Source organism: Arvicanthis niloticus, chromosome 9 (genome assembly GCF_011762505.2).
Source record: "Arvicanthis niloticus isolate mArvNil1 chromosome 9, mArvNil1.pat.X, whole genome shotgun sequence".
Taxonomy (NCBI): domain Eukaryota; kingdom Metazoa; phylum Chordata; class Mammalia; order Rodentia; family Muridae; genus Arvicanthis; species Arvicanthis niloticus.
The window spans coordinates 3856608-3882067 of record NC_047666.1 but is presented as its reverse complement, the minus strand read 5'-3'; the positions used below and the strand labels follow the sequence as shown (position 1 = coordinate 3882067).

The window sequence follows — 25460 nt, the reverse complement described above, 5'->3', positions numbered from 1 at the left end:
GTTGTAATTTAAATGCATCAAGATTTAAGAGAAAAGGCATGAATAGAGGGTATATGATTCTCAATTTGGATGAAGAGAGCTTACAACGGACACATAACAGACTTAGAAACATGCATACAGGAACTAAATAAGAAGGGCAGTTTCATATTTAGTCCCATAAATGTATGAGTAAGCATATGAAGTGATTTCATGCTGGCTGTAAGCTGTGTGGATATAAAAAAAAAAAGTAGCAAATGCTCATCCAACTGGGCACCCAACTGGCAAGTTCATTGCAGACAATCAGGAAAAGCAACTGAGCTTCCCGTCTCTGGTTGTCTTGCTCTCAGGATTTGCACAACGCTGAATTTGCAGCAAACAGGTGAACCTAGGATAGGCAACATTACCACTACTGCCTTGAACAAAGCCATTTTATACAGCCTGGAAATGAATTTAAAATGATTGATCCTGTGAAGCGCTCCCCATAAGACTCACTTTTACCTCATTCAGAGTTTAAACATTTCCAATTTTCCAGTCAAATAGAATCCCACAGATGTCTCTCTTCTCTCTCTCATCACAGTGGGAGTGGAGGGAGCCTGATGTACTACATAGGGGTAGGAGTTAAAATGTCTAGAGTCCAGGCTGGCTGGATTTGGATTTCAACTCTGCTCTGTCATCTGTGTAGGCTTACATTTTTTTTTTTGTTCATCTTGTGGTTGATTTATTTTACTCCTTCATATTTTGGTGGGTTAGAATACTTTACACTGTGAATACAGCAATACCCCAAATAGACAATCTATACAGGGGACTTCAGAGGGAAGCTGACAAATAGTAAACAACAAATCTGTACTGTATCATCTTACGGAGGATCCACATACCAAATTCTAACCATACCCCAAGGTTAGGATCATTGGGTTCGCTACTCTATATGTATTGCCAAGTCTATCGTATAATAAATACTAAATAATTATTTGCTTAGCAACTGAAATCTTTAATTGGGTAATTTGCTTTAAATGTTTACTTTTCTTTCCCAAAGAAAACCAAAGCCCGTGCATTAGCTTTGATGGAGTTTCCATGACAATCACTAGAAAGGAGATTAGCTTGCACTTCAATTGTCTACCTTTTAACTATTAAGCTAGCTAATTTAACTATTAAATGCAAATTGATATCTACACACTTAGGTTCAAACAGAAGCATATTCACATTTTCGTTGTAAACGTTGGTGAAGTAATTATAAGTGATGGTTGCATTAAAACAACAACTAAAAATAAATTATAGATGTGCTGAAGAGTGGACTAGGCTACTCATTTAGATTTTCTTTTGCACATGGCTCAGATAATTTATAAAGAAATTAGGTTTAGATTTGTTTAATTCATATTAAGCATACAGAGAGCTGCTGACATTGAACTGTAATGAATATCCAGTTATTATCACTGTATCAAATAGCCTTGTTCATTAATAATTATGTGAGTAATTTAGCCTGTAAAGGAGCTTTTCATACCACAGGAATTAGATTCCCTTGAAGCTAGAGTTACAGATGGCTGTGAGTCACCTGACATGGATGTTGTAAATGAAACCCAGGTTTCTTATAGGGCAGTATCAGTTCTTAGCTATTGAACCATCTTTCTAGCCAAAGGTAATACAAAATGATAATAGTTACCTTTATTGATTTTTTTTACCAAGTGATTCGAATCATGGCAAATGTCCCCATATATAATCCCACTCACAAAATCATAAATGGTGAGGTCACAAAAGACTGTCACACATACCTATCTTATTTGCTGGTACCCCCAGGACCAGTGATGCTAGAAAAGCATCTATTAAACAAGTGGGTGATCTTTCCATTGATATCTCTATGTGCATCCTATTGTTTCAGTGATGGACATGTTTGAGGGATCCCACTTCTTATAAAGTGTAGAAACTGTAGGAAATCAGACCTAAAATTCTAAGAAATATCCTAACAAAAGCACTGTAATGAAAAAGTACAGGCTACAGATCAGTTTCAGATTCTTAGAGATGGGAGGCTCGGTAACATGACAATTGAAGCTGTCTTAGACATCACAGCCAAGGTTCAGGTCAAAGCTCTTTTAAGATTATAAAATTAGTTGATAAACAAAAAAGCAGAGAAATACAGAGGATACTCTATGATCTCAAACTACAAGGTGAAGATGGTGCTTACCAATACAGTCACCACGCGTAGAACCACACCCCGCATGTTATTCTCCAGTTTCTTGTCAGTCAGTGACCCATTCAGACCTGTGACAGGATTCCAGCACCCAAGCTGAAAGGCAAAAAATCTTTGGTCACTTCTTTGACTGAAGAGCAGCCCCGTCACCTCTGTGGAGCCTTGTAGAGAACTGTGTGCTACCTCATGTAATAACTGGTATGAAAACTCATCTCTTTTAACAGCAAATGAAGCAATCAGAAATGCCATCCCTTGCCTTTAAATACCATCATATGGCATATGTCAGAAGCCAGCATGCTTTACAAGAATCACAGAGGACATCTGAATTAATGAGAAGTCACATATTCACCGAAGGCTCCATCACCATAGTGTGCTAATTGGGAGAATAAAAGCACATGTAACCCTTGGAGAATCTCTCACAAATATATCAGTTACTGAATAACTTAAATTTTCTCAGAGCCTTAATTTTGCTATTTAATTGTATATTGCTTTAAGAGGAAAAAGACCTTTAAAATATTAAAGTATTTCGGATAGAAGAACAATTGCTTTATATAGAGGATAATCAGATATAAAGTGCGTGTGTGGTGAATGTGTGTGTGTTAACCATTAACAGCACACCAAAACATAATTTGGATTTTGGTCAGTGCTACTAGTTTTCTTGGAATATTTCAACAGTATTCTTTTCATGAAAATCTTATGTTATTGCCTCTTGCAGTATCCAGATCTGAGAGTTACCAGTTTTAAAATTACTACTTTCAAATGTCAGAGGAATAAAACTTGATGAGTCTCAATTAAAACTAAGAAGGAAAGAAATAAATGATGAGGCTTCAGTCAATGAATGAATGCCAGGTCTACAAACAGATCTGCTGAGGGAACAGTGTTTGTGCACAGTGGGAATGTTGTCAGGCTCTTAACCCAGTGCCAGCATCACAAACATTCAAACTGAGACTGGTTCTGGGAATGCACAAGGTAAAAGCATAACCCAGCTTCAGTCATATTTAGAAACAATTTGATTAATTGAGTGCTTACAGGGACGTCTGGTTACTAGTGTCATTTCCTGCAAGATGATTTATTTCTTTGTCCTGAGTTTTGTCTGTAGCTTCCAGAGTCATCAACATACTGGCAAATCTCCCTCACAAACAAACAACTTGGGTGCTTCTTGTTAAAACCTAAGTATCTCTTTGCGCTCCCAAAAGGTGTTTAATTAAGAGAACTGAAATGTGCCCAATTTATTGCGAGAGACGAAGATGTCACAATATGATCAACAAAGCCAGGTTTTTTCTTATTAAGATAATTTGGGAAAGCTTGATAATTGTTGGTTTCAACTGTAAGAGCACATTAAATTCATACCATGATATGTCATTCTTAGTTACATAAAAGTCTAATTAAAACTTAGATCCAATTAGCAAATCCAAATGTGTTGAAAAGTCTAATTATCAGAGATTGTGTAGACCTCTTGCCAAATTTACAACCTTATGGAAATTCCTCTGAGCTTTTGTTCTTTTCTGAGGTCACCCAGAGTCTATCCTCAGTTGCGCTGTTTGACAAGCACTTTCTAATTACTTCAAGAAGACCATATTTTTCTAGACTAAATACTGGTGCGGATATGGCAATGCTGACATTGGTGAAGTCCTAGATCCTTAGATGCTGTTCACTGGGTTTCTAGCTTAACAAATGGCATTGAAAGACTTATTCATAATGATATGGACCTGCTGCTTCAGCAAAGACAGACGTTACTCTTTGCCTCCAGAGGTGTGTTTAGAGTTTGATCAAACCATTGTTAGTTTGCCCACAGACCTCATGTCTATCCAACCAATTGATCTTGGCTTTCTCTGGGCAAGTGCTATTATATTAGTAGTAAATTTAGAACAATACACAACATGGTCTGGAAAGGCTATGAACCCTCAAGTTCCGAGTTTCTCTGAGTCCTTGCCGCTTCAGAATACAACTAAATACAGTCAGTATTACATAAATTCCAATGCATACTCTTACATTTAAACTACAAATATCAACAAAAATGTAAAGCGGGTAGAAATAGGTAAGTATTTATCATCCTACTTTGGCAGTCAGTTGAACATTATTTATGTATGCTATATAATGTTTCTTCTCATTTTGCTCTCTAATTTTCATATGTGTAAAACTGTCCCAGACACATACAAATTTACATACATACAGGTTGTAAGACAACTGGGTTTTCTGAATGATGATTTTTACTGTTCTGTGATGATATTTTATTGTGTGCCATCTTACATGCTTGACAATTATACTTCCCATGTTGTTTCTGTCTTTTAATAACCATAGATTAAATTGTTACATTAATTAAACATTATATTAAATTGTTACATCAATTAAACAATAAATTGAATTAAATAAATTAAATTAATTAAATTAAATTGTTACATTAATTAAACATCAAATTAAATTGATGACACACTTCTATATGAGTATATAAACTTTCTTATGTTTGTATCAAGTCAAAATTATAGGTATTTCCTATAGAGACCACATCCTGAAAGCATCCATAAGTAATTTCTGAATGACAGTCACAAAGCTGAAATCTTTATGCAATATGTTGAAGTGTCACAATGACTGTATGAGATAGCCCTGTTACCATTATTTCTCAGACATCACATATAAGGTCTCACATAAGGTCATATATCTACTAAGAGATGAAACTAGGCTTGCAACTAATTCTATTTACGTTCTATTGTCAGGATTTTAAAATGAATTTTGTCTCATGTCTTATGAATCCTTTTGATAGATTCATGATCTATTTGAGGTGGTAGAAAATATATTCATGTTTCTATGTTAAGGAAATTGAGGTTCAGAACTGTGAAGTGGTTTGCTCAGCATAGAACTTACAAGGCAAAATTGTCATCATAATTTTATAACCATAATTGTAATATTTACAGTGTGTAAGTTACATAAGGGTTTGATTTTTATTAACTCATTTAATTAGCAAAATTCTTGAAGGAAAGGACCATTCTTGTCCACATTTTATAGAAGAAGGGTCTAAGAATAGATAGGTGTTCTCTCTATATATCTTGTATTGTTTATCTGTATAAGCAGTCAAGATGGCCAACGATTGACCGGCACAAACTGAGATCCATCCCGTGTGAGAGAGACAACCCCAACACTATTATTGATACTCTGCTTTGTTTGCAGACAAGACCCTAGCATAACTGTCTTCCAAGAGGCTTCATCCAACAGCTGAAAACAGATGCAAAGACCCCATAGCTAAACATCAGGCAGATCTCAAAAAGTATTGTAAAAGAATGGAGGATAGAATAGAGCAAGCCATAAGGGTCAAGGACATCACAAGAGGACCTACAGAGTCAACTAACGTGGAACCATGGTGGACCACACAAAACCCTGGGCCACCAACCAAAAGGCATGCAGAGGCTGCACCTAGGCCACGCCTCTACATTTGTAGCAGATGTGCAGCTTGGTATTAGTGTGGTTCTACTAAAAATTGGAGCAGAGCCTGTCTCTGGCTCTGTTGCCTGCCATCAGATCTCCTTCCCCTACCTGGACTGCCTTCTTGGTCCACAGTAGGAGAGGACTAGATGCCCCAGGGTGTGATGATGCCCAAGGAAGGCCTTTCCTTCTCTGAGGAAAAGAGGAGGGGATAATGGGGTAAGTGATTTGTAAGGGAAGAACTGGGAGAAGAGGAGGGAAGGACTGTGATTAGGATGTAAAATGAATTTTAAAAAATTATAGAAAGAGAAAAAAGATGGCAGAAAATAAGTAGACGGGAGAATAATGAAATAAATATAAAGTGCCCAAAATACTGGAATTTCTAGTTTGGAGAGATCAATATAGTTAAAGTGAATGTCAAAGTCATTTAATTTCCTGTAGGTGCTAATGATATGTATGAAACAGTATAGGATAGATGGTCAAATGAACAATAGCAGCATGCAAACAAGGCCAAGCATGTACATCGTTTAGATGGATAACTCAGGTATTAAGATTTCTGTGTTGTGCACACTTGTTTCCCCAAGGTTCGCTTCCAATTATTCTGCATGATTATAACAAGTCCTTCTGATAAAAAGCAAGAAAAACTAACTGACACTTACATATGTTCAAACTAAATCACCGTCTACAAGAAGTAACATTCCTTGAAGCAGAACAGCACTGTGCAGCAAAGGGGTTAGGAATTCTGAAGGGATTTTGCCTAGGATTCAACACAGAGCTTTTCCAGCTACTTCTCTGCTTACATTGTTTGGAATTCTCCTTAAGGAACATCTCTGGCAATGAGAGAAAGGCTTTTTTTTTTTTTTTTTTTTTTTTTTTTTTTTTTTTTTTTTTTGTCAGATTGTGTTTTCACTTATTTCTGTTTTTGTATGTTTGTTTGTTTGTTTTGTTTGACACCTTCAAGGAAGACCTAATACCAATTCTCTTCAAACTTTTTCCCAAAATATAAACAGAAGGAACACTACCCAATTTGTTCTATGAAGCTACAATCAAGCTCATACCTAAACCTGACAAAGACCCAACAGAGAAAGAGAATTTAGACCAATCTCCCTTATGAATATCGATGCAAAAATACTCAATAAAATTCTTGCAAACCAAATCCATGAACACATCAAAACAATCATCCATCATGATCAATTAGGCTTTATCCCAGGAATGCAGGGATGGTTCAATATTCAGAAATCCATCAATGTAATCCACTACATAAACAAACTCAGACAAAAAAAACACATGATCATCTCACTAGATACTGAGAAAGCATTTGACAAAATTCAACATCCCTTGGAAAGATCAGGAAGTCAAGGCCCATACCTAAGCATAGTAAAAGCAATATACAGCAAGCCAGTAGCCAACATCAAACTAAATGGAGAGAAACTTGAAGCAATCCCACTAAGATCAGGGAGTAGACAAGGCTGCCCACTCTCACCCTACCTATTCAATATAGTACTGGAAGTCCTAGCCAGAGCAATTAGACAACAAAAGGAAGTCAAAGGGATACAAATAGGAAAGGAAGAAGTTAAAATTTCACTATTTGCAGATGACATGATAGTATATTTAAGTGACCCCAAAACTTCCACCAGAGAACTCCTAAACCTGGTAAACAACTTCAGCAAAGTGGCTGGACATAAAATCAACTCAAACAAATCAGTAGCCTTCCTCTACTCAAAGAATAAACAGGCTGAGAAAGAAATTAGGGAAATGACACCCTTCACAATAGCCACAAATAACATAAAATACCTTGGTGTGAATATAATCAAGCAAGTAAAAGATCTGTATGTTCAGACCTTCAAGTCTCTGAAGAAAAAAATTGAAGAAGCTCTCAGAAGATGGAAAGATCTCCCATGCTTGTGGATTGGCAGGATTAATATAGTAAAAATGGCCATATAGCCAAAAGCAATCTACAGGTTCAACGCAATCCCCATCAAAATTCCAAATCAATTCTTCATAGAGATAGACAGAGCAATTTGCAAATTCATTTGGAATAACAAAAAACCTAGGATAGCTAGAACTATTCTCAACAATAAAAGAAGTTCTGGGGCAATCACCATCCCTGACCTCAAGTTGTACTGCAGAGCAGTAGTGATAAAAACTGCATGGTATTGGTACAGGGACAGGCAGGAAGATCAGTGGAATAGAATTGAAGATCCAGAAATGAACCCACACACCTATGGTCACTTGATCTTTGACAAAGGAGCAAAAACCATCCAGTGGAAAAAGGACATCATTTTCAACAAATGATGCTGGTTCAACAGGAGGTCAACATATAGAAGAATGCAAATCGGTCCATTCTTATCTCCTTGTACAAAGCTCACATCCAAGTAAATAAAGGACCTTCACATAAAACCAGACGCACTGAAACTAATAGAAGAGGAGGTGGGGAAGACCAGCGAATGCCTAAGTACAGGGGAAATGTTTCTGAACACAACACCAATGGTTTATGCTCTAAGATCAAGAATTGACAAATGGGACCTCATTGAATTGCAAAGCTTCTGTAAGGCAAAGGACACTGTCAATAGGACAAAACAGCAGCCAACAGATTGGGAAAAGATCTTTACCAATCCTACAGCCTATAGAGGGCTAATATCCAAGGTATACAAAGAACTCAAGAAATTAGACTCCAGACAACCAAATAACCCTATTAAAAATGGGGTACAGAGCTAAATAAAGAATTCTCAACTGAGGAAACTCGAATGGCCAAGAAGCACCTAAAGAAATGTTCCACATCTTTAGTCATCAGGAAAATGCAAATCAAAAAAACCCCTGAGATTCCACCTCACACCAGTCAGAATGGCTAACATCAAAATCTCAAGTGATAGCAGATGCTGGTGAGCATGTGGAGAAAGAGGAACACTCCTCCATTGTTGGTGGGATCGGAAGCTACTACAATCACTCTGGCAGTTCTTCAGAAAACTGGACATAGCATTACCTGAGGACCCAGCTATATCACTCCTGGGTATATACCCAGAAGATGCTCCAACATATAACAAGGTCACATGCTCCACTATGTTCATAGCAGCCTTATTTATAATAGCCAGAAGCTGGAAAGAAACCAGATGTCCTTCAACAGAGGAATGGATACAAAAAAAATGTAGTACATTTTCACAATGGAATATTACTCAGCTATTAAAAACAATGACTTCAGGAAATTCTTAGGCAAATGAATTGGACTAGAAAATATCATCCTGAGTGAGCTAACCCAATCCCAAAAGAACACACATGGTAAATAGTCACTGATAATTTGATATTAGCCCAGAAGTTAAAATACCCAAGATTCAACTCACAGACCACATGAAGCTCATGAAGAAGGAAGACCAAGTGCGGGTGCTTTGGTCCTTCTTAGAAGGAGTAACAAAATACTCAAGGGAGCAAATATGGAGACAAAGTGTGGGACAGAACCTGAAGGGAGGGGCCGTCTGGAGCCCATTGCACCTGGATATCCATTCCATGTGCAGTCACCAAAGGTAGACACTGATGTAGTTGTCAGGAAGTGCATGCTGACAGGAGCCTGATATAGCTGTCTCCTTAGAGGTCTGCCAGAGTCTGACATATTTAGAGGCAGATGCTCACAGCTAACCATTGAACTGATCAAATGGTTCCTAATGGAGGGGTGAGAGAGAAGACTGAGCTGAAAGTTTTTTGTGGCCCCCATGAGGAGAGCAACAATACCAACCAACCAGAGCTCCCCAGGGTCTAAACCCCCAGCCTGGGAGGACATAGGGATGGACTCATCGCTCCAGCTACATATGTAGGGGAGGATGGCCTTGTCGGGCTTAGGTGGAGGAGGAGATCCTTGGTCCCATGAAGGCTAGATGCCAAGTGTGGGGGAATTTGAGCTTGGGAGGTGGGAGTGGGGGGGTATGTGGGGGCATATTCTCATAGAAGCAGGAGGAGGGGGGATGGGATAGGAGGTTCCTGGGTGGAGGGGGGTATGGGGTAACCGGATAACATCTGAAATGTAAATAAATTATCCAATAAAATAATCACATAAACTGGAATCAAGCAGTGAGAAGACGTACTGTCTCATTCTCTAAAGATACCCTTGGAACATATAAGAGGAACCTGGATGCCCTGGAACTGGAGATACAGGTTGTTGCAAGCTACTTGATGTAGGTTCTATGAAGTGAACTTCATTCTTAACTGCTGAGCATCTATCCAGTCTTACCATCTCATACAAACTCTCTGTTATGCTCTCCAAATAAAAATAAATAAATAAAAGTGACTCCTGCAGCACATAAAATTTGCTATAAGTCTCCCTGTTAATAGTGAAAAGGATTCACTATCTGGGGGCTGGGATGATGCCTCAGTGAGTAAAGTGCTTCATGCAAAAGTATGGGAAATGGGGCTCTAATTCCCCAGCAGCTTAAAGCTAGGCACAAGACATGTACACACCTCTATAATCCCAGTACAAGATCTTGGAGACTTGCTGGTCAACTAATTTATCAAAAACATGAAGATCCAGAGAGAGACCTTGTTTAAAAACAGAATAGAGGTAAACACTTGAATTCCATCTTTGTCTTCTACATGTGCATGCACACATGTGTATATGCCCCTACACACCACACACACACACACACACACACACACAATTGTTCAGAGCAAAGACCAGAAATTCTATATCTTTACAACTGCAGTATATAGATTTCCTCTGTTTTCTCTCATTGCCTGAAGTCATTTCAGAACCTTTAAAATGCTTAGTGCTTTAATTATTTCCTTCACTGGAGCTCTGGCAATAATAACCATGTAGCCTCCGTTAAATCAATGGAATAGCTTGTGTTCAACAAACTGGCTGATGCATTTGTATGAGCACAGTAGCGGTCTTAACATTATGCATGCTAACGATCAAGTTTATATATTTACTCGTTTCTCAGCAATGCTTTCACTTTTCATTGGCCACAGGCTGCAAAGGATGACTCTTGACATGGGAGTTTCAGATCACTGTGTTTCAAATAGTGTTAGATGTCAAAAAGTACTGAACTGTTCAACTTTAATTTTATGCTTAATAGTTTGTAGACTTTAATAAGGGGAGTCAAGAGAACTCTAATTGAATATGAATGGAATGACCAGTGTTTATGAGCTGTACTCACATGGAACAAAGGAGTTCTGGCTATATTATCAAAGCACCAGGGAGGACTTGACACACCCTGTACTGAGAACTTATGCTGCCAGGTGGTGGGCTTTACCTACTTGCTTCCTCAGCCTTCAGGCTAAAAAGGAAACAGCAAAAGATATAGTCAAGCTATCTTTAAAGGCAGCCATTTAGAAGTATGCAGAATTTATTTGGTAAATGTTGACTCTGTAATGATCTAGAAATATAAAGAAAAATGCATGTGGCATATTGAATTAGAAACACCCTTTATAAACCTGAAAGGCAGTGTTTTCTGTTCAGACACGTACAGGAATGTGGTGACCCAGTAATTATTCCAATATTAATTCTCTGTATGTTATTTCCTCCCCCCCTCTCCGTAAACTAGTTTCATTTTGTAAGAGTTGCTCCCTGGGGAATAGTTATGAGCTCCTGTGGGTATGCTCCAACATATGGGCCATTGGCATAATCTTTCTTTGAGCTTACTTGGAGTGGCCTCTGTGCTTAATTTTGTAGCAGGGAAATGATGTTGATAAAAAACAGAAAAGAATCAAATGACTCAATCGTAAATGTGTGTGTGTGTGTCTGTGTCTGTGTCAGTTTTACCGTTGAACACACCAAAAGTGGTCCAGTGAGATGGCTCAGAAAGTGAAAGGTACTTGTCACCAAGCCTGGGAATGTGAGTTCAACCCCCAGGACCCACACAGTAAAAAGGAGAACTGACCCCTACAGGTTGCCCTCTAACCTCCATATGTATAATCTGGCATCTGTTTACATAAACCATTTCACATGCAAATGCATAAATCAATAGGAAGATAAAAGCTGCTGCAATGTAAACAAAATGACCTTATTAACTAATGCCTACAGATGAAGAATATGAGACGCAGTACAGCCCCCACACACATGCATGCATGTGTGTAAACACAGGAGCATGCACATACAAGTCTATAATTATAGAAAAAAGCTCAAATATATTAGGTAGTCACAATAACCACTTTCAGTTATCAACTGCTGCTTAACCGATTTAATACTAGACAAAGTGACTTCTTTCTTTCCTTCATATTTCTTCCTGATATTAAAACAGCATTACACAGGAATTAGAGGTCATATGTCATCACAGTTAACATTATGTACTGAAAAAAAGCATGCTCATGTTTGAGCACTTAACCAAAAGTCAAGTGGTAAGTAAATAATACTAGGACTCAGTTTCTTCTGCTCTTTCATACAAATATATAATTATAGAAATGGCTTTGTCACGGGGCTGTTGCTTTCTGCTGATATCATATATATCAAGTATTATGATGTGTTCTTAACACAGACTGAGGAAGTTCTCAGTGTTATTTATTAGCCAGGATTCCTTTATTCCTGCTCACTCCTGTTCTCAGAGCAGCTTCTTAATTTACTAATAAAAACACATCTCTAACGATGGAGTTCAAAGCTATGATGCAATCTAGAAAACTTTGAAAATTCATGACAATTCAGCTAAACCCTTAGAAAAATTACATCAGAAGCTCATGATGGCATCCTTAGTCCTCAGTCTTGTCTTCAAGGTCATTTCACTCACAGGCAAGGTTATTCAAAAACATGCTGGTGCACTCGGGGAATGAAGCCCATCAACTGACTACTTCACACCATTATTCTAAGGTCTCTGCTCTACTGGCTTCTTTTGAAAGAGCTGACAAGCCAACGCTATCTTAACCAAACTATTTCAGTTTTTTAATTGAAATTTGGTGTGGATGTGAAGTCTTTGTTAGGCCGGTTGTTGCCTAGGTTGCCCATGGGTGTACTCGGGTTGTCACAATGTGGTTGTATAAGAACCAGATAGTACTAATAGATGAAGGCACAAGTTAAAAAACTCATGGTTTTCTTATTGTTATCCATCTTCCTGGATCTAAAACTAAAACTAAATTTAACAAATCCCAAAAAGTCCCAATCTGAGACTGGGTCTTCCTCCCACACTGCACCTCAGGATGGTTTATCTTGCTCAAACCAAACGTGATTAGAATTGCCTTCCTATCGTGAGAGAGTGGTGTTTTTTTTTTTTTTTTTTTTTTTTTTTAATAATATCTTGGCATTTAGTGATTACACCCCATAAAGCTTGCTGGATTTTCTTGTATTGAAACCACCTGGCAGCTCAGCTTTCACTAGGTCACCTCAGTCCTTGACATCATTCATTTAGTTATGTTCATGTTTACTGAAGGCTTCTCATGAGGCAGAAATGATGTGAAGTTCTGTATATAATTTAATTTATGTTTTTGATCCAAATGTGGCAGGAAAGTACTAAATTATTTCAATTTTAACAGATGTAGAAATGGAGGATTGGAAAGATTACCTGACCCATTTCAGGTTGTTTAGCTAGCTAGTGACAGGGCCAGAATTTGAACACAGGGGGTTTAGCTTTAGAAACTGTTAGGGCATTCTGACCGTAGTCAGCCTTTTCAGATGGAAGTAAGACAGGTGTATATAGACAGATGTGACAGGCTTTTAAAAATTCATTTTCCCATGTCAGGCCTTGAGGAAGCACAATTGCCTCTGCTAAAAAACCCTTTTGTGTCTCAACGCTTCATGCTCATCTTCTGTTAAATGGAACTGAGGACCTGTAGCTAACGTACACAGAGAAGGCATTCTAGTTTGTGAGTCGGTTTGGTAACTATGTCAGTGCGGAAAGACTGGCTTGTAATAATTACTGAGAAGTACATGCATACTGAACTGGATTTTCAAGGTTGTTTTTTTTTCTTCCAGAAAAATTAATGTTTTTGAATCTTAGTTTCTTCTACTAAGATGAAATGTGTTGTGAATAAAACGAATTCTGTATTTATAGCTCACAAAGCCTATGAGTGAATGATTACTTTTGTGATTTTAGTGGATTTTTTTTTTTTTTGCTATATTTCATTTGTCTAGCCCAGTGATTCTCAATCTGCCCAATGCTGCAATCCATTAATACAGTCCCTTAGGTTGTAGTGACACGCCAATTACAAAATTGTTTTGTTGTTGCTTCATAACTAATTCTCCTACTGTTATGAATTGTAATATAATTTGGAGATAGAGGTTTGCCCAGGGGGTCATGATCCACAGGTTATGAATTGGTCTAATGTATGTATGGGTATAGATGTACATGTCACACTGCATATGTGGAGATCAGAGGAAACTTTGTGAGAGTCTTCTTTCTTTCTTTCTTTCTTTCTTTCTTTCTTTCTTTCTTTTTTCTTTCTTTCTTCTTTCTTTCTTTCTTTCTTTCTTCTTTCTTTCTTTCTTTCTTTCTTCTTCTTTCTTTCTTTCTTTCTTTCTTCTTTCTTTCTTCCTTTCTTTCTTTCTTTCTTTTTTCTTTCTTTTCTTTTCTTTTTTTTTTTTTTGCCACGTGGAACTTAGGTATCAAACTCAGCCTATTGAGCCAGGCAGCAAGTGACTTTTCCTAGTGAGCCATTCAATGATCCCAGGAAGCTTCTTACATTATCAGAAAGCCAAATTCTTAAAGTTTTTTAAAAAAGAATTTTATTCACTTATTTTATGTATATTAGTGCTTTGTCTTTATGTATACCAAAAGAGGACACCGGATGGCAAATGGTTACAGGCCACCATGAGGTTACTGGGAATTGAACTCAGGACTTATGGAAGAGCAGTCAAGTGCTCTTAACCACTGAGCCATCTCTCTAGCCCCAGCAAAGCAAGTTAATTCATAGAGAAATATCATCAACAAAAATCATTGTCTCAATTAAAAAGAGACTTCCAGAAATATTTGCAAAACTCTCGACTTAATTTTGTTTGTAAATGTGCATCAGGTACCTAGAATGCTACTTAGCATATAGTTTATAAGTAGTAGATACTTGACAAATGATTAATTGGTTTTTTTTTTTTTTTCAAAAAAATCCATGCAGCAGTGTAGAGAATTTTTTTTAGCATGGGGGCTTTACCCTAAGGTGAGGGACAAATCAACTGATCATTTGAAAGCTGTCTAGCAATTGTTTAATATGATTAAATTCCTAACCAAAGCCATTCTTGTGAGGAACAAGAGGCTTATTGTTCAGGCTTCCTTGTCACACTCATTGTAGAATGTATAATCAACATTATAATCAGTTTACCGCATGCATAGCAACGTGCATCTAAGTCATCCAGGGTTTTCCTATGAGGCCGCTCTTGCTTACACATCTGCTCAGACTTTATATACAAAGGAAGAAGTGGGGATTCTCTGTGAAACATCAAAGAGCTGGCTATGCCTGTGAGTATCCTTAGCATCTTTGAAAACAATTCTAATTTCACTGCAGAGAATTGCAAACATTTAAACAATCGAGACTTACATAAATAAAGAACTCCACGTAAGTTTAGTGTAAAATGCTAACATACATAATTACCACGTCTTTGTGGGTTTGTTTCCTTATCATTCTTTTTAGTAACTGTTTTACATATTCTCTATATAAATCCATTGTCATGGAATAGATAGAAAAACACATATCTGAAAAATCAAGAGAAGGAGCACGACAGATGTTGAAAAGAAGGCCTGGACTAACCGATCGCAACAATATGTTAGAGGATCAGCACTGAACACATGTGGACGTGACACTATTTGCAGCTGTCCATCTCTCACCTCAAGAACACCAACATGTAGACACACATGCATCTGGTCTAGCTCAGCCTCGGTGGTAGTCTGGCATTCTACAATCACTCTTGGGGGGTGGGGGGAGAAAAAGAAAAAGAAGAAAACCTAACAAACCTCAAGCACAGAGAAAATATCTTCCAGTAATGCTGTATTATTGTACTCAAATATCTAGTCCTCAAAAAAATTAAAAGCATTAAAAACACGCATAGGTTGCTCTCCATGCATTCTGCTCAGGCCCTGTTGCTGAAGACAGCATGTACTTATGTCATTGAACATGGAGAAGTTGAGCTGTGCTCCACTGGCAGCCTCTCTTCTACTAGCTAGCATTCAGGGTTCTTGCCAGTACTCTGCATGCAACTAGAGGGAAAGAATAATCACCAATGTCACCATGCTACACAACTGTGACCTATAATAGCGACCTGCCTGCAAGACGTCTTAGTGTAATAGTGGTACTTTTTGATTGGATTTAAGACCCATGCCACAAGATGGACTCTCTTCCTCACACTGATGAAGTGTCACGAACCTGAGACTAGATGCCTCATTGGCCCTAGGGGAAAATCTACTACTATAATGACATATCATTATGTCCATATATCTATGTCTTATTTAACCCATATAAAAGATGCTTCCTCTTGTAGTAGATGGAAATTAATACAGAGACGCCAAGTAGACAATATGCAGAGTCGGCAATTTTAGGGCATTCAATCCTAAATGTCTTGATCAAACCTTTTCTCTCAAGGCTCACGAATCTAGGCAGAAGAGAAGTGAAAAGACTGTAAGGATATAGGTGGTGGATGACTTCAGGGAAATAGTGCTTTTCAGACACAACGGTACTGATGCACATATGGACTTACAGAGACTGTGACCCCCCATGCAAAAGCTAAACCAGTCCAAGTGCTAGCTAGCAGTGAGAAGAGAGGGGAACACAAAGTCGTACCCCCAAACAAAAAACTATTTTCAGTTGATTGCTGGTAAAGGAGAAGAAAAATTTTTTCCACTGAAGTGTTACTGGGAATTGCAACCACAAACTCCAGGACAAGCCTCATGCGCAGGAGTAGTTGTCAAACAAAAATGGATTCCATGTTTTATGTGTGTGCCTCTTGTTTTGTGTTGATTTTTTGTCTTATTGGATTTTGTTTGTTTTGAATTTTAGTTTTTGTTTTGTTTTAATTTTGGGGAGATACATGGGCAAAACAAAAACATAAAGTGTGGTAGGTAGGAATATAGGGAAGATCTGGGAGAAATTAATAGAGGGTGTAGAATGTAATCAAAGTGCATTAAAACATTTTAAATAAGAAACAAATGAGCAAGAACACAGCCCATCTAGAAAGAAACAAAATCTGAGGATGAGTGTCTTGAAAATTATGATACAAGTGTCCTTTAATACTTGCTTACAGTACTAAAAGAAAGTATGCCGAAAGGCAAGAAAGATGTCCAAAGAAAACACGGATATCCACAGAGACAGGAACGTTGTAGGCAGAAGGAAATTCTTGCTTCCAAGAAGTACAACTCTGTAGAAAGAATTCTGGAATTTTGGTTTCTTAAAAAAGAAAGCACAGACATATAAGAATATATCTTCATTTTAATCCCAGGTGTGGTGATACGGGGCTGCTTCCTACTGACTGCAGCAGCTGACTATGATTTACCTTGGGCTCTAGCACAGGCATGGTTTTTCCAGAGGCTATACATATATACATATAGAGAGGTATACACATATACACATATGCACATATGCATGTGCACGCACACACACACACCATAGAGGCAGGGTTGTGGTTGGTGGTCATTAAGGAGGATTAGTTGTGGTTTGTTACTGGTGATGCTCAAGAAGAAACAAGAAAGAAATTAGATTCAGGAATGTCTGTCTGTCTGTCTGTCTGTCTGTCTGTCTCTGTCTCTGTCTCTGTCTCTGTCTCTCTCTTCCTCTTCAATCCTTCTTTATCCCTTATCTAGTGTTAGGCGGTAAAACCAAGGGGAGGAAGATAAAGGGTGAGAAAAAAGAAACCACAAAGTAGCAAAATCTAGTTATACAACTGCAATGACAGTTTTACCAGAAAGGCTTGGACATGGGCCAGTGCACTCAGAAGAAAAACTCAAACTTGAAGATGGGATGATGGTAATGACTGAGTCTATGGGAATAGAAGGAAAATAATAATAAATAAAAAAAGACAACGAGCAAGGGATTTCTGAGATACCAGCATGTGAATTAACACAGATGTTGCGACATTCACAAAGAGGAAAGGGGGCACACAGAGGGGATATTTGAATGTATAATAGTCCTAAGGAATATGCAAAAGCTTAAACTCCAAAAACAGTGAATTCCAAGAGCTCCACGCTGTGATGGACCATCTAATGTTCTGTTTGATGGAGATGTCATAAAGCACACCTCTGGGGGCATCAAGAACTTTTCCAAAATGAATTAGGTGCTGAGGACTCTGACCTAATCAAAGCTTTAAGCCACTGACTATTCAGACTTTGAACAGACTATTGTAAAGCATGGAGCTATGGAAGTGGAGGCAAGAGGAGGAAATGGGCCATGTGCAGGCTCTTGAAGGATGTATACTGGCTCCAGCCCCTCCTGTCTCCTCTACTGTCTTGCTTACCATGAGATGAAGTCCTCTGCTCCAACACACTCTTCTACATCCATGCCCTGCCTCACCAATGACCTGGAAACCATGGTGCCAAACAACCTCAGACAGAAATCTCAGAAGCTAGGAGCCCAAACAAACCCTTCCTCCTTTGAAATCGTTTCTCTCAGACATTTCTTATTGTTTGGAAAAAGTCTGATGACAGGCAAACTGTCTATTTTGTTTACTTGTTACAATCCATACTTGTTTATATTTTTGGACACACAGTATCAAAATATATTATGTATACGTTAATTGAAAACCTTTTTTCTTCTTCCTGCTTTATAGATTCAATCAGCACCACAATCAAATCTTCAAGTTTGTTGATTCTTCTGAGCACAGAAGCCCATTTCCAAACCTTGTGTTTCATAAGTAAGACCAATAATTTCCTAAGTGAAGGAGAAGGATGAGATGCTCAAAACAGAGGGGGGATTTATCACCCCAGGAGGCCATTGGTAAAACTATCAGCAGATTTTTTTTCCTTTTCTTTTTATTTTTAAATATTAGCTAAAACTTGGGGGACCAGAAGGTAGCAGGCTGGCATAGTACAGATGCTGCAAGCAACAAGCAGATGAAACCTCAGCCAGAAACCCTGTGTCTCCACCAACATCCTTCAAACTTTACAGAGAACATAGGTCATTTTAACAATGCAGAAGGGATCTTGTTATCGCATTTTCAACTGGGATGCCAAAGGGATCTGTGCATGTAGAATAAAAGAAAATGGTGTGGTGAATGCGTGGACAATTACTAAAGCTGGCATTGTCGGAAGTGCTTTATAAATCAATCCACACTACTTTCTATATAATTTTAGGGACTAATGTATTCTTAAATGTTGTATGTTTTGGACACACAATGTAAAGATCTATTACTCGGGGACATTAACAAAGCAGGGTAGAAATGTAAAGCAGGAACATGTTATGAAGCTTTGTGGCTGTAAATATAAACTCCACTGTCAGTTGTTTGCCTCTTTGTGGAAGGCTTTTAGTAGTTTGTAGAAATCAAAATTCAATTTTAAGGATTATTTCTTTGGTGAAAGTATGAAACATATGCAAGTATTTTCAAAACACAAAGACCCACAGAAATAAGCTTATAATTGTATCTAAGATATGAATGTAAAAAATATAAAGGCTTAAGTAAATATGACTATTATTCACTGTATCACTTCTGTCATGCAGGTGGTTCATCATTTCACACCTAGAGCTGTGCTGGGGATTTGCCTTCATTATTTCATTTAAGATAAATCAAAAAGCTTGATGATCTATAACTGTCAAACTCACTTTGTAACATTACTGAAATTTTAAAAATTTCATGAAAAAAAATGAATGTATATATTATGGACAGAACAATTTTAAGCTAGATCCTATTCTTGTTAATTTAACACACATGAGCCAAAGATTATCCTTTGTTATGGATTGCATCGTAATGTCCTCAAAAGGCACATGTGATAAAGGCTTGGTCCTGAGCCAGTGACTTTACCTGGGAGGTAGCTGATCTTGAAGAGCTAAATGTTGTTTGATCATTGAGAAATTTCTGGGAACATCAGCACCCAGAACTTTTCCTCACTCTGAGCTTCCAAGCCACCATGAGGAAGGGACACACCTTTGGTACACAACCCCATCATAATATTCTGTCTTCCTAGAAACCCAGAAATACTGGGGCCAACTGGCTGTAGTCCCACACTTCTGGAAGGGAAAGGCAAAATGCATATTTCCTCCTGTTGATTATCTTGGGTATTTTATCACAGCCATGGAAAGCTAATGCATCTTCCCCCCCCCCCCCAGAGTGTGTCTTAAAGTGCAAGGTTGCTGTGGGAGGTATAATAGAAACTGAATTTTGAGACTCATTTCGATTCTGTCAAAGTGTTTTCCAATCCACAGGGAAATGAGTCTCGAAACACTTCAAACATCACTGCAATCCACAAAAGCATTCTCTCAATATTTTATGCAGTCAAATTAACAGCTGGATTGAACATATTTTGAAATATCCTTGGGACAGAAGGGTAAAACATGACAAGTAGTATCTTGTGAAGTCTAAATTTATCAAGCTGAACATTATCACAGAGACATCTGGACAGGTTACCACAGGTGACTAGAATATTGTGCTAATGAAGATGGCATCAAAGCTTAATAATCAAATAGGCTGTTAGTTTCTCAAGCAGAAACATGTCCGTCAACCAGAGCTTGCTCTCCCAACCTCAGCCAGCCCTCAAGTGCATGCAATTAACCTTAGGAAGAAAACTCTAGAGGCAGCCGAATTGACTCATCAAAATTCATCATTACCACAGGCAAACAACAGAACAGATGTACCAACTAACACTGAGCAAGCATTGACAAAATTTAAATGCCAACATAAAGCTTTTCAACATGTTTTATGGAAAATTCAAATCTATATATACAGAACAAATGGTTAAAGCAAATATTTATCACCTTGCTCAAACAATAATGAGCCCTTTATCACTTTGTTATGTGCCCACCTACTTTTGCCAAGACCTATGTCATACATGAGTCAAAGCAAATTCCAGGCATACAACTTTGTCCCTAACTAATCTGGTACATATCTCTAAAAATGAAAAGGCTGTTAAAAGCATGATTGGGACATACTTTTTCAGATTTTAGTTTTAATATCATCAGATAGTCAGTATGCATATCTTTCTAAACTCACACTAAGATCCATTTTTATCAGAAATAAAGGATCTTACACATTTTATATAAGACTTCTTTATTCATTTGGGAAATTGGTTTTTGTCTGGTTTGTTTGTTTGCTTTACTCCTTCAATTTACTTATAAAAGAAAAGCTGGTCACTTGGTCCTTTTGGCTGGGGCAGACTCCTAGCTGGTCTGCTTCCATGAAGACACCAAATCCTGAGCCATCCTAAAGAAACTACTGCAATCAAAGCAGCAGGTAGGAGCCCTTTCCCATACCCTGCACCCCCAGAGCTATAACTGGGAGCCTGAAGCGCTCAGGACCAATCAGCCACCCAAACCTCACCCCTCCAGAACAACACTCCCCTTACACACCTCACTTGGTCTTTTTGACTTGGGCAGACACCTAGCTGGTCTGCTCCACTTAAGATCCTGTATCTTGAGCCATCCTAGAAAAACCACTGTACTTACAGCAGCAGACACCATATCCTGAGCCATCCTAGAAGAACCACTGCACTCAGAAAATCAGTATTTCAGGAACCCAGAGGTGGCCTGAGACCCAGCAGTTCTTCCACTCAGGAGTTCAGGATCACAGAGACATCTGAACTCTGAGGAGATCTGACACAAGCAAGATAACTGGAAAGACAGGCTCCAGTCAGAGATAGTGAATGGAGGTAGCACTAGAGTTAACCAGATGGCAAAAGGCAAGCACAAGAACATAAGCAAGAGAAACCAAAGTTACTTGGCATCATCAGAACCCAGTTCTCCCACCATAGCAAGCAATGGACACCCCATCACACCAGAAAAGCAGGATTCAGAATTAAAATCATTTCTCATGATGATGATAGAAGACTTTAAGAGGGACATAAATAACTCCCTTAAAGAAGTACAGGAGAACACAGAAAAACAGGTAGAAGCCCTTACAGAGGAAACACAAAAATCCCTTAAAGAACTGCAAGAAAACACAACAAAACAGGTGAAAGAATTAAGACCATGCAGGATCTAAAAATGGAAGTAGAAACAATAAAGAAATCACAAAGAAAGACTAACCTGGACATAGAAAACCTAGGAAAGAAATCAGTGGTCATAGACCCAAGAATCACCAACAGAATACAAGAGACAGAAGAGAGAATCTCATGTGCAGAAGACATTGAAGTGTTCACTGAGCACCAAAAATATCTCTCTTTCTCTTTCTCCCTTCCTCCCACCATACCACCCCTCCCCCCACTCTTGGCTATGGATGCAGTGTGACCTCTTGCTTCAACTTCCTTCAGCTTTGGCTTTTTGCAAGGAAGACATAATAACAATTCTCTTCAAACTATCCCACAGAATAGAAACAGAAGGAACACTAGCAAATTTTGCCCTATGAAGCCACAATTACACTCATACCTAAATCACACAAAAGCAGAACAAAGAAAGAGAACTTCAGGCCAATCTCCCTTATGAATATTGATGCAAAAATATTCAATAAAATTCTTGCAAACCAAATCCAAGAACACATCAAAACAATCATCCATCATGATCAATTAGGCTTTATCCCAGGAATGCAGGGATGGTTCAATATTTGGAAATCCATCAATGTAATCCACTACATAAACAAACTCAGAGAAAAAAACCACATGATCATCTCACTAGATGCTGAGAAAGCACTTGACAAAATTCAACATCCCTTCATGGTAAAAGTCTTGGAAAGATCAGGAATTCAAGGACCATACCTAAGCATAGTAAAAGCAATATACAGCAAGCCAGTAGCCAACATCAAACTAAATGGAGAGAAACTTGAAGTAATCCCACTAAGATCAGGAACTAGACAAGGCTTCCTACTCTCACCCTACCTATTCAAAATAGTACTGGAAATCCTAGCCAGAGCAATTAGACAACAAGAGGAGATCAAAGGGATACAAATAGGAAAGGAAGAAGTCAAAATTTCACTATTTGCAGATGATATGATAGTATACTTAATTGACCCTTAAACTTCCATCAGAGAACTCCTTAAACCTAATAAACAACTTCAGCAAAGTGGCTGGATATAAAATCAACTCAAACAAATCAGTAGCCTTCCTCTACTCAAAGAATAAACAGGCTGAGAAAGAAATTAGGGAAATGACACCCTTCACAATAATCACAAATAACATAAAATATCTTGGTGTGAATCTAACCAAGCAAGTGAAAGATCTGTATGACAAGAACTTTAGGTCTCTGAAGAAAGAAATTGAAGAAGCTCTCAGAAGATGGAAAGATCTCCCATGCTCATGGATTGGCAGGATTAATATAGTAAAAATGGCCATCTTACCAAAAGCAATCTACAAATTCAATGCATCCCCATCAAAATTACAAATCAATTCTTCATAGAGATAGAAAAAGCAATTTGCAAATTCATTTGGAATAACAACAACAAAAACCCGAAGATATCAAGAACTATTCTCAACAATAAAAGAACTTGTAGGAGAATCGCCATCCCTGACCTCAAGCTGTACTACAGAGCAGTAGTGATTAAAAACTGCATGGTATTGGTACAGGGACAGGCAGGAAGATCAATGGAATAGAATTGAAGATCCAGAAATGAACCCACACACCTATGGTCACTTGATCTTTGACAAAGGAGCTAAAACTGTCCAGTTGAAAAAGGACAGCATTTTCAACAAATGGGGCTGGTTCAACTGGAGGTCAGCATGTAGAAGAATGTAGATGGATCCATTCTTATCTCATTGTACTAAGATCAAGTCCAAGTGGATAAAGGGCCTTCACATAAAACCAGATACACTGAAACTCATAGAAGAGGAGGTGGGGAAGACCCTCGAATACCTAGTCACAGGGGAATAGTTCCTGAACAGAACACCAATGGCTTATGCTCTAAGATCAAGAATTGACAAATGGAACCTCATAGAATTGCAAAGCTTCTGTAAGGTAAAGTACACTGTCAATAGGACAAAATGGCAACCAACAGATTGGGAAAAGATCTTTACCAATCCTACATTCGATGGAGGGCTAATATCCAATATATACAAAGAACTCGAGAAATTAGACTCCAGACAGCCATATAACCCTATCTAAATGGGGTACAGAGCTAAACAAAGAATTCTCAACTGAGGAAACTCAAATGACCAAGAAGCACCTAAAAAAATGTTCAATATCTCTAGTCATCAGGGAACTGCAAATCAAAAAAACCCCTGAGATTCCACCTCACACCAGTCAGAATGGCCAAGATCAAAAACTCAGGTGATAGTAGATGCTGGTGAGGATGTGGAGAAAGGATCACTTCTCCATTGTTGGTGGGATCGGAAGCTGGTACAACCACTGTGGAAATCATTCTGGCAGTTCCTTAGAAACCTGGACATAGCACTACCTGAGGACCCAGCTATACCACTCCTGGGCATATAGCCAGAAGACGCTCTAACATGTAACAAGGACATATGCTCCACTATGTTCATAGCAGCCTTATTTATAATAGCCAGAAGCTGGAAAGAACCCAGATGTCCTTCAACAGTGGAATGGATGCAGAAAAATGTAGTACATTTACACAATGGAATATTACTCAGCTATTAAAAACAATGACTTCAGGAAATTCTTAGGCAAATGAATTGGACTAGAAAATATCATCTTGTGTGAGGTAACCCAATCACAAAATAACACACATGATATTCACTCACTGATAATTGCATATTAGCCCAGAAGCTCTCAATGTCCAAGATACAACTCACAGACCACATGAAACTCATGAACAAGGAAGACCAATGTTTGGGGGCTTTGGCTTTTCTTAGAAGGGGTAACAAAATACTCATGGGAGCAAATATGGAGACAAAGCGGTTGACAGAAACTGAAGGAGGTGCTGTCCAGAAACTGCTCCACCTGGGTATCCATCCCTTGTGCATTCACCAAAGGTAGAAGCTGATGTGGATGCCAGGAAGTGCATGCTGACAGGAGCCTGATATAGCTGTCTCCTTAGAGGTCTGCCAAAGCCTGAAATTTACAGAGGCGGACGCTCACAGCTAACCATTGAGCTGATCATGGGGTTCCCAATGGACGAGTGAGAGAGAAGGCTGAAGAAGCTGAAAGGGTTTGTGGTCCTATGAGTAGAGCAACAATACCAACCAACCAGAGCTCCCAGGGTCTAAACCACCAGTCTGTGAGCACATGGGGGGGAGGGCATGACTTCAGCTGTATATATAGGGGAGGATGATCTTGTTTGGTATAGGTGGGTGACAAAGGCATCCGTCCAGTGAAGGCTGGATTCCCTAGTTTGGGGGAAATTGTGGCTGCCGAAGTAAGACTGGGAGGCTGGGTGGGGGTATATCCTCATAGAAGCAAGAGGAGGGGGATGGGATTAGGGTTTCTGAGTGGGAGGGAAAGGAGATTACTCTTAAAATGTAAATAAAATATCCAATAATTTTTTAAAGAAAAGCTGGCCATATTTTGTGCAGTTCCCCATAGCTTAAAATCTGATAAATGACTTCCTCATCTCCCAACACTATTTTTATTATGTTATCTGAAAAATTGCTAGGTACAGAGAACTGACTTTATGTGTATCACACTTGTCAATAAAGTATATTTTTGTTTTTTTATAAATAAAGTATGTTTTTATATTTCTATTTAAGTAATAAATACACTAAATATATACTATACCTCTATAATAAAAAATACTATAAATATGTACTGTGTCCCTTTAAGTAAAAGGTTTACAATGTCTGCCTTGTCCCCTTGCTTAGCAAGAAATTATTCATTGGTTTTCTTTCATTCCTTTATTAGGATAAATAACATTTCTCAAATTCACGCGTTGAAGCCGTAACCCCTCTAACCTCAAATTGTACTGTATTTGATAATAATGTATTTAAGGACATATTTCTTGTTTAGTTAGATCATGTGGGTTGTTCAATCAGGT

The 25460-nt window shown here is 38.3% G+C and overlaps 1 protein-coding gene across 2 annotated transcripts in view; it reads right to left on the bottom strand.

The window, feature by feature from the left end:
* The window catches only part of Grid2 (glutamate ionotropic receptor delta type subunit 2), a 1355396-nt gene that overhangs the window by 381452 nt on the left and 948484 nt on the right, over positions 1–25460 (bottom strand). For both annotated transcript variants that reach the window (XM_034512535.2, XM_034512534.2), the window contains exon 9: positions 2156–2257. In XM_034512535.2, coding sequence (XP_034368426.1) covers positions 2156–2257 — 102 coding nt within the window. The remainder of the gene's footprint in view (positions 1–2155; positions 2258–25460) is intronic.